We start from the raw sequence: 20,232 nt of genomic DNA, 5'->3' as shown, positions 1-20,232 counted from the left end.
CAGTGTTTAACCACCCTGATAATTAGGAAGTTTTTCCTAATGTCCAACCTAAACCACCCTTGCTGCAATTTAAGCCCATTGCTTCTTGTCCTATCCTCAGTGGTTAAAGAGAACAATTTTTCTCCCTCTTCTTTGTAACAACCTTTTATGTACTTGAAAACTGTTGAAGACAGAGCCAAGTCTGAGGACTGAATGTCCTGTATTGCAGCTTACTGGCTGTGAGACTGGATGTAAAATCCCACATTGTTGTTTTCATTGAGCAATAATTCATAACGCTACAAGAAGAGTATTCAAGCCAAGCACTTAAAAGTTAGGACATGCAGAGTTTTAGGTTGAAAGCTCAGCCTTAACTCTGCCCACTACCCCATTTCTTATGTTTTAATATATAGGGTATGTCTACACTGCAGCTGGAAGGTGTAATTCCCAGCTCAGGTAGATATATACATATTAGCTCTGATTTAGCTAGTGGGCCAACAACAGCAGTGTGGCTCTTGTGGTAATGGCAGTGGCTTGGGCTAGCTGCCTGAGTGCAGTCCTGTCTGAGATCCTAGGTACAGGTCTAAGATACTACCTCTGCTACTATGGCCACGCTGCTATTTTTAGTACACAAACTCGATCGCAGCTAGCATGTGTCAGTCTACCCGAGCTGGGAATTACACTTCCCAGCTGCACTGCAGACATAGCTATATGTTAAAACAGAAGCAGTGGGGTAGTGAGTAGAGTAAAAGGCTGACTGAGCTTGCAACCTGAGCTTTGTATTTCCTACCTTTTTAGTGCTTGTTTTTTTTGTTTTTGTTTGTAACTTTTGAAAGTGACACTAATGCTAGTTTTTTGCTGGTCATTTCTCCAGGTATTCTGAATATCTGAGTGACTGGGTGTGAACTGCTAGGAGCTGATGTTTGTGGCAATGTCACTGAAAAAGGGAGCTCACTCCAGAATTGCTTTTCTGTTTGGGATTTGACTGACTGCTGATACTGGATGCTGTGAAGTATTAGCCACTTGCATGCAGATAGCAGAAAAGTATAGAAATGGATGGGTCTTTTTACTTGTAAATTTGCTAGAATTCTAATAATGTAGCAGGATAAAGTCAGTCACAGTTTAGTACCTTCCTGAATGTCGAGTGTGCCTGTGCCCCAGACAGGGAGCATTCCTAGTAATAGTATAAGGCAGAATAAATCATTGCTATTAAAGGGTCAGGTGACTGGTACACTTTTGCGATACAGATTCTGGGTCACCGGTTGAAATCCAGACCTGGCCAGTGAATGTTTACACTTGTTTGCAGTGTTGTTGTAGCCGTCTACAGTTGTTGTTTGATGGCTGGTTGTTGGCCAATGTGAAATGAATTTGAGAGGTCTCCTAAATCCTAGTGTCCACATCACTGACATCACACTTCAGCTGGCATGAATAGGCCCCTGCACAGGTTGTAGCTATTCTGCTGGTAAATAGGATCCGATTGCCAAGGAGCTGCCCATCAGCACCATTTACCCCTGCTAAATTGACAGAAAATAGTTTTTGTTTTTGTTTTGCCGTGTCTTTAAATAGGATGTCTTCCCCCGAGGAAGTTTCTGTGCTGACACCCTCAGGATGGCATCTGTCTTCCCTCTCCTCCCTTCCCCACTTTACTCCACTGCACTCACACTGAGAACAGAGCCACGTATGTGTGTTTTAAACTGTAGCAATGGTCCTGACTTTTGCTTTATGCTGTGGCACGCCTCCTGTGGCTCTGTGTCAGTTCCTGTTCATCAACAAAACACATTCCCACAGTTTAGCTGACAATAGGTGATGCAGGTGCACCTCCAAGGAAGGGGGAAAAAAAAAAGCAGCTGCTTTTGAAACCTAAGGGAGTAAAAGTGTGCGTGCATGTGGGGTGGGGGTGGGGGTGGGGGGGGCAAAGGTGGAGGGAGGAATAAGGAGCAAAGAGTTGGAGAAAGGGGCTTGGCTGATATTTTGATCCCCCTGCAGGTGCATCTGCGCTCTGCGGAACGCCTCCGGGACCTGTGCTGTGCCAACAGAGGCACCTTCATCAAAGTGGGACAGCATTTGGGGGCACTCGACTACCTTCTGCCTGAGGAATACACTCGCACCCTGAAGGTTCTACACAGCCAGGCCCCACAGAGCAGCATGCAGGAGATTGAACAAGTGATCCGTGAGGACCTGGGCAAAGAGGTATGAGTCACTGCAGCCCTCACTGGCCTGCCAGGCAAGCCAGCTGCAGCATGGCAGCTCTGGGCAGCTAGCCAGAGGGAAACAGGAGCAATGAGCTGCTTGGTGATTTTCCTTCATAGGTGGAAACATGACAAGGGAGTTCACGACACTGGCCTTGTGCTTTGGAAGACTTAGATTACAAGAGAGACAGCAGGGGGAGTCATCTTATCCTAGCTCTGGGGCAAGTGTGGTATTTCTCCCACATTGCTGGGCATGGCTAGCAAAGTCTTGTGAGAATTGGGGGGTGGGGGAAAGGGTTGCCGGGCAGGAATGAGGGACATCAGCAGAACTGTATGTGCAAGGGCCTGGTTTGAGAATAGCAGGGGTGCGAGAGGTCAGGACTGAGGGCCATGAGCAGAGCTATGGGGTTCCCCGGGATTGGAATGTGGGGGTGTTGCAGTTGAGGAGTGAGGAGCATTGGCAGATCTGTGTGTGGGCAGATAGCACTGCCTCTGGCTGTTCTCTACCATGTGTAGCTGGCGCTGACAGTCCTTTACTTTCACAAGCCCCTAATTAACCCCAGATGAAAAAAATAAATAAGTCCCTTTAATAACAGCGTAAATCGCTTTTGCTGCTGACACTAAGGCAACAGAGTAGCAAAGGAGGCTGTGCCATTAACCCTTGGGGCCTGGGAGTGAAGTAAGTGTGATATCCTGTGGCTTTTCAACTCATCTCTCATGGTGACAGCCCTACCCCCAGGCTGAGGAGTGCCTCGGATGTAGGGAGTAGGCCATAGGGTGTGTGGGTATGAAGCGGAGTAGTGGGGATGGGAGTGGTATGTGGGGAGGAGGGGCAGCTTTATGCCTGGGTAATGGTAGAGAATGTTGGTGGGGGTAAATGGGTCAGGGTGCTGGGGGAGGATTGGGTAGTGTGGGAGCAAGGGGTCTGTGTCAGGTACTTTATGTTATGGCTACTTGTATGGGAATATATTGGGGAGAGTGCCCCTGGCCGTGTGGGTAGTATGGCTAGGTGTGTGTACCTGGGAGTCTGTAGGGAGGTGTTCTGGGTGGATATGTAGGGGGTTGGGATGGGTCTGGCTCTGTGTAAGTTGTAGGGGTGGCTATTCATCAATGACATGAGGGATTGGATAAGGGGGTTGGATATTCATGAATGACAGTGAGCATTTCCCCATAGTTCAATTGCAGAGTTAATGTCAGCATATGACCAGCCTTCATATTGCCTGTGTGTGAGACCAACGCCCCTCAGCGTCATTGCATGGTTAGTACCAGCTGGATTTGTAGCACAGCAAATAGATGGAGGGAGAGAAACAGGCCAGTGTAACCACTCCCTGCAGTACCCATCCTCCAGCTTCTCCCTAGAGTAGAGGTTCAGCCAGCCTTCCCCCTTGGTGGGTGGAGAGGGAAGCCGGGCTGGGATTAAACAGTATTAAAACACAAAAGCAGCCGCCTCTGGTTCGGCACGCGCTGCTTCTCTCTGTAGCTGAATGGGGCGCTCGGTGACGGGGCCTTTTCTTCTCTCTTAAATGCATTTTCAGCTGCCACTGATCCGCCCTGGTTTCTTTCAGCGTTTCAGGAGTTAGATGAGCTTTCCACGCCTCATTGATTCCCAGCGAGGCAGCTCGAATCCCCCTCTCAGCAGCAGCCTTTCCTCTTAGTATTCACTTCACTCACATGGGCAGTGTCGGGGTGATCTTTAATTTTAAAGAGACAGAGGAAGCAAATAGGAATGCTAAAGAGAGAGAAAAGGGTATTAAAAGAGACAGAGAAGAAGGAATCAGATAGAGATAAGGGAAGAAAAATGGAGAAGGGTGGATCATAATGAGGTCAGAGATAGTTGCTTGAGTCCATTAGTTATAGGCAACTGAGTCAAGGTAGTTAAAAACAAAAAGGGTTTTGAGAAGCCTAATCTGCTGAAGGCCTCCTTTCTGGAGCCTGTAGAAGGCCATGCACTTACACCACGGATGAAGCTAGTCCATGCGTAGAAATATGTTCACCACATTTTAAAAACAAAATGTTGAATTGAAAATTGGGATTTTGGTAAGAGGGTGGGAGTGAGAGATGGAATATTGAAATATTACCTTGGTGGGTCAGGAACCAAGAGACAACAGCATGATGCCTGGAAACCTGCAGCTAAAATGGACTCGAAGCAGATAAGGAACCTGAACTCCGGAGAGATTCAAATAAATGATCCAAACTGACCTAGGGCCCAATCTTGCTGCTGTAGAATTCATTTGCAGAACTGTCATGGGTGGAAGCAGGGGCAGAAAGTAATGAAATGAGGTTCAACCTGGATCAATACAGATTTGGGAGGGAAAATCCACCAAAAATAGTGATATTGCGGGGAGAAATCTGACAAACAGCAAAGGCTAAAGAGACTAAGGGTGAGAGTGGCCAGCAAATTAGACAGGAGTTTGCAATGGGATGTGGTAGGGAGGGGGGAAAAAACCAGTAATACTGAGTTGAATATGCAGCCGCATCATGTCATGGTGCAGGAAGGGAGTAGGCCTTCTCTAGGTGGCCTTAATGTGACCCCACCTAGAATAGCTTCTTAAAGCCCTATGCACCTGAGAAACAGAAATAAACAGTTTTCTCAAAGAGCAGCGCAAATGATCAGGAGGCTGATGGGTCTGATTTATGAGCAACGATTAAAAGAGCTCAATATGCATACAGTGGACCAGGGGCGGCTCTAGAAATTGGGCTGCCCTTCCCCGGTCCCGCGGCGGGTCCCCTCTTCCCGCGGCTCCGGTTGAGCTCCTGCCGGCATGCCTGCGGCAGGTCCACCGAAGCCCGGGACGAGCGGACCTGCTGCAGTCATGCCTGCGGGAGCTCAACTGGAGCCGCGGGAAGACAGGACCCGCCGCAGTCATGCCTGCGGCAGGTCCGCTCGTCCCGGGCTCCGGTGGACCTGCCGCAGGCATGCCGGCGGGAGCTCCACCGGAGCCAAATGCCGCCCCCCCGGGAAACGGCCGCCCCAAGCGCCTGCTTGGCGCGCTGGTGTCTAGAGCCGCCCCTGCAGTGGACAGCACTTCCTGTAGCAGGGCTATGGAGATCGTGGGGATGTAAGAACTCCTATCATGGGCCAATAAGCTGTGTTGGAACCCAGGACCTTCAGCACTGCAGCATGGAGCTACAGGATTAAATCCGTTAGCTTGGAGCAGTAGAAGATGACTGTTTTCTGCTGATCAGACATAGAAGAAGCATAATACATGCCAATCAGTGGATCACACTGTCTTCTCGTATTCTAAATATATGGGAATACTGCAACAGCTCAGATCTGTGTGTATTTGGACAGTGCCTAGTGCTAGATAGGAGCTATTGGAATAAAAATAATAAATAATCGCCAATATCCCATTGTGAGCACTGTCAGCAAATGCTGTGTTTTTAATGTCAGCCATAGTAGGTTGTTTAAATGACCATGTCAAAAGTGACAACTGTCAAAGAATATGTAAAGAGGGGTGGGGGAGAGGAAAACTTTGGGGATGAGGCTTTCCAGGAGGGTATGAATAGGAGCAATGGGATGACACCGAGCAAAGGAAATTTCACTAAATTTCAGGAAACACTCAAGGGTGGGAGCCAGTGTTTCCTCTGATTTTTTTTCCACCAATGTGCGGAATAAATTTTGTTATGTGCGCCAAGGTAATGTGCCACCAGTGGAAGCAAAACACCTAGATATAATATATAATTTAAAAAAGTTACCAGTAGGGATAATTACTCCAGCCAGGACAAGTTAGGCATTTTAGAACTCACTAATCAAAGAATTAAATTTAAGTGTAAGAGAGAAATAAAAATTATGAAATGCATAGACCAGTCAAAAAACTCAAATAACAACACTTTGAAAGAATAAAATTACAGAGAATATATGTGCATTGGAGGAAGTACCAAGAACACCAACAACAGTGTTGGGAGGTGTGTGACACAGACTGTGTGTGTGTCTCACACACACACACACACACACTCTCACTCTCACTCTCACTCTCACTCTCACTCTGTGTGTGCTGGCTCCTGGGGAAGTTTCTGAGAGACGCCTGTTTGCTGTTTCTTTAAGGCACTCACTCACCCGAAGGCTTGTTCAGATCTCAGAGCTGCTGTGAGTCCTGAGCCTTGTCCCTTCCCCTCTACCTTGCTCTGTGGAGATGGGGTACAGGGGCTGGGGGAGGGGGACACCATGACATCAGCACCCTCCTTCCTCCTCCCCTCTCCCGCACAGCCAGCAGGAGGGTCGTGGGAGCAGCTGCAGAAGCAACGTGGCTGCAAAGCAGCCTGCAGGAGGGGCACCTGAACACACACTGCCGGCTGGATGTGTGTGGCTCTGCTAATCAACTGCACACCACTTGAATCTCTCCTGGGCAGCCACCCAACCACGCAGCTTACAGGGAACACAGGTGGGAGCAGTTAGACAGTGCCAGAGGGAAGGAAAGTTTATTCAGCTCTGATTTGTATCTGTTCTTTTAACCTAACTTGACAAGGCATGTGCCCCATCCCCAAAGTTTTCCTCTCCTCCACCTCTCTTTACATATACTTTTGGAATGTAGCCAAACTACTTTCAGTGGAACCTGAGCTCTGGAAAGTAAATATTTTCTGGTAGGACCAAATCAGTAAACTTTAAAACTAGCTTTTTAAAAAAAATTAATAATGTACTTTAGAAACAGGGGGAGGAAGTGGCTGGCATTTCCAGAGCATCCTTCACCACAGTATCCAGGTCTCCCTCCTGGATGGGGACCAATTCAACAGCCTGTGCAACAACTCCTTTCCTCCATGTGTCCTTGATATCTGTCTCCTCTGTTTGGCTCCAATGCTGTCCATCCCACCCCCAAATATGACTCTCTATTACCTGATCTGTTGATTATATAGTAATTCCCAGTTAGCATTCTGTGGTTTGACAGGGTTCTCATGATCAGACCCAGAAATATAGTTTATTACAAGAACCCTGGTATGCACCAAAGAGACAAGTTAGTAATATTTTTATTAGCACTGTCAGCAAAATCACAAACACTCCAACCCAGCAAAATAGATAATACAAGATGGCCAAAATACCCTGCATCTGAGCATCAGTATATTCACACCTTCCCTTTTAGAAAAACCTGAAGTGTTAGTCATCATCCTTAGCAGCAGCAGCAGCAGTGGTGTCATCATCCTGGCATCTCCCGAGGCGCGCAGGCTGCGATAGAACTTTTATAATGTGTTATGCTGATGCCCACTGTGACTCATTCATATTCGGTATGGTATCGGTTTCTGCCCCTTTTCCTCATCTGTATTTCCTCACCCTTCTAATGTTGGGGTGCCCTTCCCCCATAGCTTACTGGGCCTTTTACCTCAAGCTCATTAACAAACACGTCAGTTAGTTACCATGGCATTCTTGTGGTTGGACATCAGCTGATATTCCTAACTTAAAATATCTAGAGCTGGTATAAATTAGCATCTTGGGTTACCTGTCAACAGTTTAGTAATACTTGTTTATTACAGCGTTTTATCCTGTATGACAGAGGGTTACTCCTGGTTAGCTGCTTATGCTAAGGCTTTTGGGGCCTTATGCCTGGATTAGTTTAGCTAATCTATTGTTTAACAGGCCTTGAGGCTTGTAGGCTTGTTGCATTACTGCCTCAGCTTATACCTATGCCTTTCCTAGCAAATATGTATACCTATGGGCTACACCTCAGGAACAGTCCTCTGGTTTCCAGTGCACTGGGAAGTAGCTTAGACTCCCTGACATCTCTCCTTTCCGGCCACACTGCGTGTCCTGACTCATTGTCCTACCTCTGTCTGGTCCCAGTGCACCTCCCAGTGCAACTGCATATCTGGCCCTCTTGAACACCCCAACAAGCCTGAGCTTGCCCCCTCCCATCCAGCCCCCCAATGGTCCCCATCCTGCCCAGATTGAAATGCTCACACAGCTCAGTTCTGGTCAACTCTCCAGCCCATCCTCACACACAGACCCATTTAAATCAGTCTGAGTCTCACCTTCCAGCCTTTCCCGCAGACACCTCAGTCCCCTCCTCTGACAGACACAAATCTAGGCATCTGTCCAGCTCACTTATATCCACAGCATCTGACCCCTCCCCTGATCACTTCACTTATCCCAGATGTTTTTTTCCCTTTGTGGAGAGTCATTGTGCCCAAATTCCCTCTCTACTCCCAGCTTCCTCATGTAGATCATGTCCCCAGTTTTCAAACCAGGTCTTTCTGGACTGTCCTGATCCCTGCAGAAGTTTCTGTCAGTTCCTCTCAATCTCCTTCGGTAGGTTCCAGTGAGCCCAGACCTCTGATTCCCTGTTCCTGGAGCCTGTCCAGGGGCTCTAATAAAGCTGGGTTCTGAGCCAGGATGGAGTTTTAACTTATCCTCCAAACAAAACCACCAGACAGGTCTATTAGAAATCAAAGCTGGAGACTTTCCAAACCCTGCCACCCACCCAAGTGCAGACTGAGGAGGCTGCCTCTCCGAGGTACCGGGCCTGCTCCTGGCCAGCTGTTCTAAGAGTTCTGCTCCCAATGACCAGTAGATGGCAGACCAGCCCTGGCCTACTGGAGAGCGTCTTGTTATAGAAGACGCAGCTGAAGGCCTTGCAGGGACTTGGGCGGAACTCCTTGTCTGGCACTGGGGTGTGCGAAGAAGGATTCTGGCACTTCTGCCTTCCCTGCAGTCTCATCATACATTTCTCTAGCCCCAGCATCACATTAATAATAAGTAAAGCTCCTATTGAATTTTACACGCTTATTGCTGGCAGGGCTGAATGTGACAGCCAGGGCTGGGACGATTTCTGATCAGTGCTCTTCACTTAGGGTGACCAAAGATCAAGTGTGAAAAATCAGGACACTTTTGGGGGGGGGGCAGAGGGAGTGATATAGTTGCATATCTAAGACAAAGCCCCTAATATTGGGATGGTCCTGACAATGTTGAAATGTCTGATCACTCTATCTTCACTAAACGTGGGACCCCAGTGAAAATGACAGCCCTCAGCCCCTGCACCGCTCTATGTGCACACGCATATCTGGGTTGATTTGCACAACTATGGTGTGTGTGTGTGTGTCTGTCCGTTCCCTCTTCCCTGAGAACACCCCTGCCTGTGATGTTTAAACCTCGGGACTATTACCTCAGGTGTTGTGTCCGATCTCAGCTAATGGGGAATCTTGTGAGGAGTAAGGCTTGTCTCTCATGAAGCCAGACCCAAACCATAGCCGGCTTGATAGCTTAAGGGCCAAGCTTTGAAAGGGGCCTTCACCCAGTCCCACCTTGTGGGAGTAGGTTGGGGAACACAGCTGTCTCACTGCCTGGTGCATGAGTGCTGTCAGGGAGCCCATCATTTTCACTTACAATTACTTGCAGTTTCTCCCTGCTGCCTAAGGACTGCTTTGCTGTGAAATGAGCCAGCTCACGTGCCGAGCAAGCAGGTCATGGGGAAGGGTGCCAGGCCCCCCTCTTTGCCAATGGAGAGGGTATGACAGAAGCACATCTTGTGCTGTAGCTCAGGTGGGCTGGCTTTGTAGAGACAGCTGTAGTTCAGGGGTCCCCATGCCCTGGGCAAGGGCCTTGCTCTTGTCATATTCCTCACTTTTGTACCTGTCATGGCCCTGAGGCTGTGATGTGAAGTGAAATGCTCCTCACCAGATAGATTGTCTTCCCTACTGGTGGAGATGTGGCCTGGGAGGACAGGGAACTACATTCCTGTAGCTTCTTTTGCTCCTAAGGACCCCAATGTGCTTTCCGGATCATATGTACCAGGATCATTCACCGAGCACTGAAATGCATCCATATCTCTGGTGGAACATAGTTGCTGTTGAACACTGCACAGAGCCATTTGATAAGAAGTGACAAAGAATCCCACAGCTATTTGAAGCTGCTGAGAGCTGGGGGCAGAGGCTAGAGAGAATTGGAATGGGGCCAGGACAATGGGATTAACACCCTGACACTTGCCATGTGACTGTTAATGTTCGCATGTGCCCATGATCTGGGATGACACCTTGGTTTTTGCCATGAGATCTCTAATAACCCTACATGATCTGGACCTTGTTTTTGTCTCTCCTCTGGATTTGCGTGACTCTTGCAGGATCGGTTTACAGAAAGGGTCAGACAGTCTCATGGGTGCGTGCGTGCGTGTGTGTGTGTGTGTGATAAACTGATGCAGGCTGGAGGAGAGAAGAAAGTACGTAGACTTTCTGGGCTGCTATTCATCTCTTCTCATCTTTCCTACCTTTCCCACAAACCACATTCTGTGCTCCACATCACGGCAGCCTTTGCTGTGGCTGAGAAAGATGGGAGGAAGGACTCTCTTTCCTCTGAAGCCCATCAGCAGAGTCGTCTCAAGCTTTAGAGGGGTTTTTCTTTCTCCTGAGCTACAGTGGTGCTGACTCACTGTACATCCCCCTGGGAGAGCAATTGAGCCTTCAGATGGCCCGAGGGGACTGCATTGCATGTCCTATAATGTCATGTTGTCCCCGAGGGTATATGCTCCACATTTTGCAGCTGGCCTTGTAATGCTATCCTTAGGGAGGGAGCCACATGCCCTGCTGGATCACATGGTTCCTAGGGCAGGCTGCTGCAAATTCTGTGGTGGGCCCCAGGAGTGCATTGCATATCTGGCAGTGTTGCACAGCCCTGGGGGAGTATGGCTGATTCTGCAGTGGGGCCCGACTGCAATCCCAGGGGATTTGTCACAGCTCCTGTACTATTGCACAGTCCTGTGGCAGTGGGTCTCATACCCTGCGGTACTGTCATTTGGCCTGAGGGAATACCTGATCACTCACACGCTTCTAGGAGGTGCATTGTTGCATGCCCTGCATCGCTGTGTGATCCTGGGGATTGTGCTGTGTATTCTGTGCTACTATTACCATAATACCTCCAGGCCAAAAGCTCAGTTTCTTTTCAGTTCTGTTTCAGAACTTGAGTGCTCTGCTGGCCCTCTATCAACATCATCTTAATGGTGGGTGACCCTCACATCAGGGAAATGCTGGGGTGAGGCTGAACCCAGAAAGCTGCTGCTGATCCCCCCCCCCATGCACGTAACTCACTGGCACTGGGAGCTGTAATAAGGTTGATGAGTCTGAGTTCTGTCTGCATTTCATCTCCTGCTCCCCATCACAGATAGTCTGACTCCATCGCTCATCTGTCTTGAAGATGGGATCTCGGGGCTATTGCCCTGATGGCTGGAGGTGATGAAGATGAAGATGATGGGGAAATGGGAGGGGAGGTTGTGCCCATCCCAGTGCCCCCCCACCCTCTGCACAAGCCTTCCAAGCAGCTATCGATAAAAAACACATTTATATTAAAACTATAATGAGGAATAAAAAAAACTCACTTTTTTCAATAACCCAGCATATAAAAAGATTTTTATCAATTATGAAAAAGATTTTGGCCATAAAACAGTAATTTAAAGAGTCTGAGATAGATGGCAAGAAGCATTAATGTCACCCAGAACAAATGGGCCTGCATTAGTCAACTGAAAGGCAGCGGAGACTGGTTGTGCTGGTGCTGCAGCTACCTCTGCTCTCACCAGCCTGTTTGCTCGCCTGTCAGGAGAGTGATGACCATTGATGGCAATCCTCAAAGAAGCCACGTGCAGCAGTGGCTGGGCCCTCATGCAGATGAGTAACCTCTCTGGTGGCACAGGAGGTATGGCATGTGTCTTACAGCAGGGCACTGAGCATATGAGGACAGCCATGCTGCCGGCCAGGACTTTGGCTCTTGTTGGACCCACAAATTTGTCCCTTTATGTCCTCTCTTCTCACTTTGTAGCAGCCACTGTTATTGACATTCCCTCCAACATGGTACTTGACACCCCCACGATCACTGCTCCTCAAAGCCATGCAATCCCGGTTGTCATTGTTATCCTTTGAACAAGAGCACCCCTAGTTACAAGCTCTGGCAGCATTGCCCAGGGAGACTCATTCTTTTGGCTTTTGGCTACTGTGTGAGGATCTTACTGAGTGCAGCTAATGTCAGTCACTTGCTGGAGACTCCATTCCCATCACCCAAGTTAAGGATGGCTTTGGTGAACTATCCGGGGGATAATCTCCTTTGGTTTTCTTCTACCTGCCTGGCTTAACACTTGGGATGTTGGTAATGGATTAAGCGGACAGTTGCTTTTCTGAGTTTGGCCTTCTTGTCTCCCAAGGGCAGGGTGAAAGCCCCATCTCTTGGCACGTTTGGAATCAGATCAGAAAAAGTCCTGGGTAATATACTATAGAGAATAATCCTGCCCTGGCTCCTTGGGGGATGCACTAGGCCTTTCCTTCTCTAATTTATGATTGTATTAGGTGTCCACATTGTAGCATATAATAATCTTGATGGACTTTGACAGCCACTGTCCGCTTGTGAGGGTTTTCCAAAGAGGTCTCCTTAACTTGTGATTGCTCAGGATTTTGATGATGTGTCATCATTGTGCCACATCTTGTCTGCTGATATGCATTACAGCCATGCTAAATCTCTTCTCCAGGTATCCATGTCCCTTGGGGCTCTGGAATGACAGATCAGGCATTGATTAGAAGGTGTGTGCTGTAGATTAATGGCTAAATCTGGGTCTTTAACAGGGCGATTGTGAAACCTGCCTCAGCACATGGGTAACCTTTTCTGTTCCCAATGTTAACAGGAACTAGCTGTGTTCAGCGGGGGCTAACATTCCTCATGTGGTGGCACCATGCTACTCTCATCTGATCAGGCTCACAAGGGTATATTTCACCTGTCCAGGAACCTGGATATCTGTTTAACACACAAAGGGACTGAGTTTGTGATCAGGGCAGGGACAGCAGTACTCTAGACTGCCACACTGGAGGTGGTGTGTTTCCAAGCATGCTGCAGACACACTCTGAAAGGAGTCTCCCCTGGTCCTCCAACTTGGAGATTGGCTAGACCCAGACCTGATTTCCTCCTGCCTGTATGCTCAGATCTCCCATTTGTCCCCCATGGATTCTTCCCTTCAAGATGGCAGTCTCCACCTGTGTACCTAGCTCTCCCAATTGAATTCATTGACCCATCTGCAGAGTGTGTGTGTCTTCTGATAGGACTTCCCACAGAAGGATGCTTGTGCCATTAAGATGAAATAAGGGAACTGTGGGCTCCAACCCTGGCATGTCTGGGTCTCCTTGTGAAGCCAAATGGATGAAGTGAGGTTTTTCGTTAGTTTATAAAGTGAATCAGTGGTCTAATTAGTGCTGCTGTATGGTCCATCCTGAGAGGCAGACCCTAGTTCCAAAGGAGAATGCTGAACCATATAAAGCGCATGAAGCTTGCCAGCAGCTGCTCCTCACTGCTCACAAGCTGCTGTGGGTAGGAATGATAGAAGCCCTTGGCTGGGTGCACTGTTCAGATGAAAGCTAAAGCTGAGGACATGACCTGTTCCTGGTTGAGAATTGTAAGGAGCTACCCAAAGATTTCAAAGCACTTTCCAGACAGTGATTGAAGCCTCCCAACCCCCTGGATGTAGGTCAGAATTAGAGAGGGAGGAAGAGTGCCCAACATCATCCATCAATATTCGGTCACATTTTAAAGCTAATTATGTGGATTTTATATTCATGTCTTGTGAACATTGGAGTCATCTGGTTTTTCGGGCAGGAAGGTTCACCAAACACACATTTCAGAGTCACACCTGAGCATTTGGAGCAAGTGGAATTATAAATTCACACATGCTGCTGTTCACAGAGGGAGTGTGTGCATGCACGTCCAATCAGGGAACCAAAACAATACCACATGATTTATTTTACCAATCACAACCAGCCATCTGTGCTCGAATAGTGAATTCTTGCCAAGGGCTGTTCACCATCCTTCCCTCTAAGGTTAAAATAATTAGCAAGAAAATTAAAAAAAAAAAATGAACTGGATAATTTCAGATAGTGAATAATTTTTGAGGAAATGTCAGCTGTGAGCAGGAAAAGAAGCCACACTCTTCAGAGACAGTAATGGATGTGACTTACTGGCTCATGTCTATTAGATGCTATTCCCATTTATCAGAGGGCTAGAGAGGCCTAGAGTGATTAAAATTCCTAGGGCCCTTTTATGAAGATGAGCTGACGAGGGCAAATCCCACTGTAGGTAACTGTTGTGCTTCCCTCAGTCACTTCTCTTGTGAGCAGCCCAGTGTTGTGACTTTGTCCCTGCTAGAGAGTAAAGCTCCATATCCAAGCCTCTGAATGGCTGGTGTCTTCCAAGTGGCCTCTGGAAGCACAGTCTGTTGCTGTGTGTGGGAGACATGGCATGGCTTCCTGGTGGCCATCTTTCGGTTTCTGACTTTGAAAGAGGCCTGGCCTGTTGTAGATGGATCCCAGATCAAAGGCCCTTTGCCATTGTCTGTAATCAGGGGGGTGACTCGAGTTGGGGTGAAGTGACTGCCTCAGGAGAACAGGCTAACTAATGTGTGATTTCAAATGGCTCAGCTGAGGAAGGAGGGAGCACACTTGGCTTGGGCTGGTTCTGTCTCCTTTACATATCCTGTGTGAGTGTAGCGCTGGTGAAAGGTGCTGAATCGACAGCCCGGGTGACTTGATGCCCCATTTCTGACTAAAGACCAGGTGTAGCGTGAGCAGCAGCACAAGCTTCCTCCACTCTATCTGGCCCCTACTGCCTTTAACAAGGAGGGACCTCCAAGGGGGAGCTCAGTCTCTGGGTCCCTTTCAGTGCTTGGCCGCTCTGCTGAGACACCCCACAAGGGTGCATTGTTCAGCTGCGATGCAGTTTTTGAGATGCAGACACCTGCCCTGCTAAGAACTGGACAGAGACCCAACCATCTCTGTTCATGTCACCCACGAGATGGTAATGACTGGTCAGTACTGACCCAGATTGGATTGCAGCCAGTGGCCTGCAGGCCCCTCCCCTGCTCCCCCCAGCAAATATTTTTAAGCTGTATCAGCCATGGGGGAGTAGGAGGATTAGATATTGGTCTTTAGATACGATGGTGCTGGGTACAATAGAAATGTAGGTAGATAGTTGGAAATTAATCTCCCATCTCCTTCTTCTTAGCCTAGCTTTGCTCCTTGAAATGGATTCCAGCAGCGCACCTTGCAAGGGGGAAACTCATGTCTGAGGGGTAAGAGAAATGCACCATTCCCTACCAGACCCCCAGCCCGGGACCTTCCCTTTCAGAGTATGTCGCTCTGCTACCACGGCAGCAGTGCTGGGCCCATAAGTGCAGTTGATTTATGTTAACTGTTGAAATGATAATGTTTAATCTGTAAAGTGCTAATCTATTTTTTATGTTGATTATGAATAGGCCAGCTGTGCCTACTTTCCTATTCATAGAGTTGAGTGAACAAGCCCATTTTACAGGCCGGGCTCAGAGGGTGATTTACATGCGAGCAAACACTGCTTTAAGGCGAGTAAATCAGTTGAGTTACGCCACTGAACCAGAACCCTGGCCGCTCAAAGAGACCGGGGCTGGGTGGAGGGAAAGAATGGAAGGAAGAGAGAGAAGGGAGAGAGATCAAGAGAGCTGTGGAGGGATAGAAGGGAATAGAGACAGAAAAGGGAGGCGGGGTTAACTCAGTTCTTGAATGGGAGATCACCATAGAAAATACAGGTGCTGCAGGGAGTGGAGTGGCTGACTCAACAGGGGACTTTCTCTTCTGAGTCAGTATTGACCTCAGCATGCTGCTAGAAGGTGCTGTGCTTCAGGGAGTGGTGTGGTTGGCTTAGTAGGGAGCCAGCACATTACTGACCCCATTCCCCAGAGGGAGTGGGGTGAGTGATTCAACTGAGGGCACTTTCCCTTCTGTAATTTTTATAGCTCTCACAGCATTTTTCATATGAGTAGGTTACAAGGGTTATTAACCCAAGTGTCTTGGCCAGATTCCATTGTGAGACATTCCATTCTGCCTCCCTAAATTCCATTTGATTCTTCTGCACTTCCTGTTCTGAACTGTTGTGTAGTGCACTGTACAGCTGTGCAGCTATTGCTTGCTCTGTCACATCCATAAACAGAGGTTTCAAGATCCTGTTGATGCCTACTCATCTTCGGTAACTAGCTTAGAAAATCTGAATTAGCTGTGAGATCACAGGTCTTTGGTAACAGCTCTATCACACCCACATCCCCACACATGCACTCCACATGACCCGCACAACCCAGTACATCTCCATATACACCATGAACCTCCACACCCATACTCCTATACCCCGAGCAATTCAAGAAGACTTTGTCAATGTAATAATCCATATAATTATTGTGAAAGTGTAAGGAAGGAACAGAGGGGGGTACAATCTGCTTGGGATAGGACTTCACACTCTGTTGTGGGTTTCTGTCTGTTTGTCAGAAGTGTCTGTTCCCGATCCAGTGGTAGGCTGGTGCATAGTGTGATGCTGTCTCTGCTGTTCCTCTACTTTTTTCCCCAGGGTCAGGCATGTTTTTGACTCATTGCTTTCTGATGAGAGGCCTGTAAACGTTCCTGATCACTTGAAGAAACATCTTTCTCACACACTTCCTTGTATATTGGACACTAAAAGGTGCCTCTATGTCTCAGTCTCTGCGAACTACCAAACATCTACTGCACCATCCTACCAGGTGTACATAAATCCCACCCCACACAGTGCTCCTCCCCGCTGCGCTCCCAAACATGTACAGCACCATCCCGCTAGCCACGAATACATCCCACCCCACACACTGCTCCTCCCCCCCGTGCTCCCAAACATGTACAGCGCCATCCCACCAGCCACGAATACATCCCACCCCGCACACTGCTCCTCCCCGCTGCGCTCCCAAACATGTACAGCACCATCCTGCTAGCCACGAATACATCCCACCCCACACACTTCTCCTCCCACCCATGCTCCCAAACATGTACAACACCATCCCATCAGCCACTAATACATCCCACCTGACATACCATTCCTCACCCTCACCCTTCAAAATACCTACAGCGCCATCCTGCCAGCCACGAATAGAGTCCACCCGCTACACCGCTCCGCCTTGTGCATACCCAAATGGGTACAGTGCTATCCCGCCAGACACAAATGCATCCCACCCGACACACCGCCCCTCCCCGTGCGCTCCCAAATGCGTACAGCACCATCCCACCATCCACGAATAGATCCCACACCACATACTGCTCCTCCCCATATGCTCCCAAACGCATACTGTACCATCCCGCCACTCAGGACTACATCCCACCCCACACTCCGCTCCTCCCCTTGCGCTCCCAAATACATACAGCACCATCCCACCAGCCATGAATACATCCCACAGCACACACCACTCCTCCCCGTGCACTTCCAAATGCGTACAGCACCATCCTGCCAGCCACGAATACATCCCACTGCACACACCACTCCTCCCTGTGCTCACCCAAACGTGTACAGCGCCATCCCACCCCACACTCCGCTCCTCCCCTTGCACTCCCTAATGCGTACAGCATCATCCCACCATCCACGAATACATCCCACCGCACACACCCCTCCTCCCCGTGCGCTCCCAAATGCGTACAGCACCATCCCGCCAGCCACGGCTAGATCCCACCCCCCACTGCTCCTCCCCATGAGCTCCCAAAAATGTACTATCCATCCTGCCAGGCACGATACATCCCATCCCAAACACTGCTCCTCCTCATGCGCTCCCAAATGTGTAGCGCCACCTGGCCAGCCACGAATACCTCCCACCCCACACACCGCTCCTCCACCCCTGCAGTCTCAAACACATATAGTGCCGTCCCGCTAGACAGTACATTCCACCCAAGCATGATACACCTCGCTCAGCATTCATCTATGTATTATACACACGGATGCACCCCCTGACCTGTACATGCCCATTACACCCACCTAACTCTCTTGTGCAACCCAAATGCAGAGAGTACCAGTTCACACACCCCTTCTTGCCCACCAAATGGGTACATCCACTCCAACCCGCAGATACCCATGACTACTACCGCACACCACATAAACCCATTCCCACACACTACCCCACCCCCTCTTACACTTCCCAAAGCTCCCAATCTTTAGAAGTTGAAGCAGGATTTCAGAGGAGGCTCAGGTGATTTCTGATCCCCCCGGTGCCGGTATCCTCAGGCGCTGGCAGCTGGTTCTTTCTCACAGGGCAGCGTCTGTTGATGCTGCTGAAGCATACTGCTGATGGGACCCTCAGGCAGCTCTGCAGACAGATACAGAGCCTCTCTCTCCCTGGCTGAGATTAACTCTGCGCCTACCCTCACCCCTCTGTTTATCAGCCTTTCCCAGCTTCCAGAGTATGTGGAATCACCTGCAGGATGGGGCATAGTGCGCGTAGGGAGATGGGGTTAGGTACCCAATTGCTCCTGGCCCACATCTTCCCCTAGTCCTCACCCTCCTTCTCAATGCCCCGTCCAGCCCCCTGTCTGTGTCACTTCCTTCCCGTAAAGGTTCTTCCATCTCTTTGCAGTGCACAAGCAAAATCCTTTGCAGCGCTGCATCAAAAGGTGTTTCATAGTAATTGGCTCAAAGGACTGTGGGTACCTGTGAGATTCCCCAGGTGCCCACTGTGGGTGGCTGAACAGGAATGAGACCCCCTGTTTGTGGTGGGGGGATGATTATTATTGTAGCACTAGGAGTCCTATTCATGGAACAGGACCCCATTGTGCTGGGCACTGTACAGGCAGAACACAGGTCATGCATGGCTGTAAGGAGGTTGCACCTGTCCCCCCACCCCATCCATCAGGGAGGGTGGCCACGCCCCCTCGCTACCATGCCTCTATAGCGACTCAGTTCAGGGGGGAATTAGACAACAGTTGTTAGGCCCAAATCTGGAGTCCAGGCCAGGCAGCAATTGAGTCTGTAAGCCCCAGCCCTCATACAGGGCAGGGCAGCCAGCAGTCAAGGGCTCTGTCCTGGCAGCCAGCAGAGCAGCAGCAGCATGTCTATAGGCCCTGGGTCCTCAGTCAGGGCCGGGCGGCAAACAGTTAAGGACTCTGTTGGCCTGCAGTCAGGCAGAGCCCAAGTGAGTCTATAGGCCTGGGGCCCTCAGTCCAGGTGGGGCAGCAAACAGTTAATGGCTCTGGCCTGCAGTCAGGCAGAGCAGTAGTGAGTCTAGGGGGCCCAGGCCCTCAACCAGGGTCGGACACCAACAGCTAAGGGGCTCTGGCCTTCAGTCAGGGCAGAGCAACATAGCAGTCTAGGGCAGTAGTTCTCAACCAGGGGCCATGAGCAGGTTTCAGGGGGCTGCCCTGCATGGCTGGTATTAGACTCGCTAGGACCCAGGGCAGAAAGCCAAAGCTCCGCTGCGCATGACTGCAACCCGGGGCCCCAAGCCCCACCACCCGCGGGTAAAGTCAAAGCCTGAGCAAGTTAGCTTGGTGATGCTCCTGTGGCATGGGGCCCTGAGCAGTTGCCCTGATTACTACCCCCTAATGCCGATCCTGGCTTTTATATGCAGAAAACCGGTTGTTGTGGCACAACTGGTCCATGGAGTTCTTATAGCATGTTGCAGGTGGCGGTTTCAGAAAGAAAAAGGTTGAGAACTCCTGGTCTAGAGGGGTCAGTTCTCTTGCGGGGCAGACAGCAAAACCATCTGGCGTCTTAGCTTGGGTGGATGATGGACCAACATAGGACTCTTGACCTAAAGGTGGGGAGGCTGCCACCCCCAGGGCCGGGGTGGCAGGGGGACGCAGGCCCACCCGACTTTGCTACATCCCAGCCCAGGGCTGTAACAGTGGCGGAATGTTCTGCCACTGGATCAGCAGGGAATCCGACTGCAACATGCTGACTGGAAGTCCCTAATGCAGCCAACACCTATTCGGCATGGGTTCCTTCCTACACTCCCATTGGGTGGTACCTGTGTCCCAGGGTTGTCATTTGTCTCGCCGGGGTAAATGGCTAGTGACATCCCCAACAGCTTCTCAGTGTCTCCAATGTCTGGCAACTCTGACAGTCTCTCTGGGTCTCTGGCACCGTAGCAGCCTCAGTTGGGTCTGAGCTCCAGCAGCAGATGGGAGACGTCCTGTTCCTCCGGCAACTCTCCTCCAACTGAGTTGGAGGGCCTTCCTTTTATACTTCTGGGTCCTTCCCGCCCCTCTGCTTCTGCCGGAGCGGTTGTGGGTGTCCCGGCTCTGCCCACCACGGGATGGTCTCGGCTGTCTCTCCTTCTGCTTCTAGCCAGGGCTTCTGCTGCTGCTTAGGGTGGTGCCTCCC

General features: G+C 49.7%; 1 protein-coding gene across 6 annotated transcripts in view; it reads left to right on the top strand.

The window, feature by feature from the left end:
* The window catches only part of ADCK1 (aarF domain containing kinase 1), a 126,948-nt gene that overhangs the window by 55,813 nt on the left and 50,903 nt on the right, over nt 1-20,232 (top strand). For all 6 annotated transcript variants that reach the window (XM_039538897.1, XM_039538896.1, XM_039538899.1 and 3 more), the window contains one exon: nt 1,963-2,166. In XM_039538897.1, the coding sequence (XP_039394831.1) occupies nt 1,963-2,166 (204 nt within the window). The remainder of the gene's footprint in view (nt 1-1,962; nt 2,167-20,232) is intronic.

This window comes from Mauremys reevesii, linkage group 4, assembly GCF_016161935.1.
Source record: "Mauremys reevesii isolate NIE-2019 linkage group 4, ASM1616193v1, whole genome shotgun sequence".
Lineage (NCBI taxonomy): Eukaryota > Metazoa > Chordata > Testudines > Geoemydidae > Mauremys > Mauremys reevesii.
Note: the sequence above shows the minus strand (reverse complement) of the source record. Positions and strands in the feature narration are given on the sequence as shown.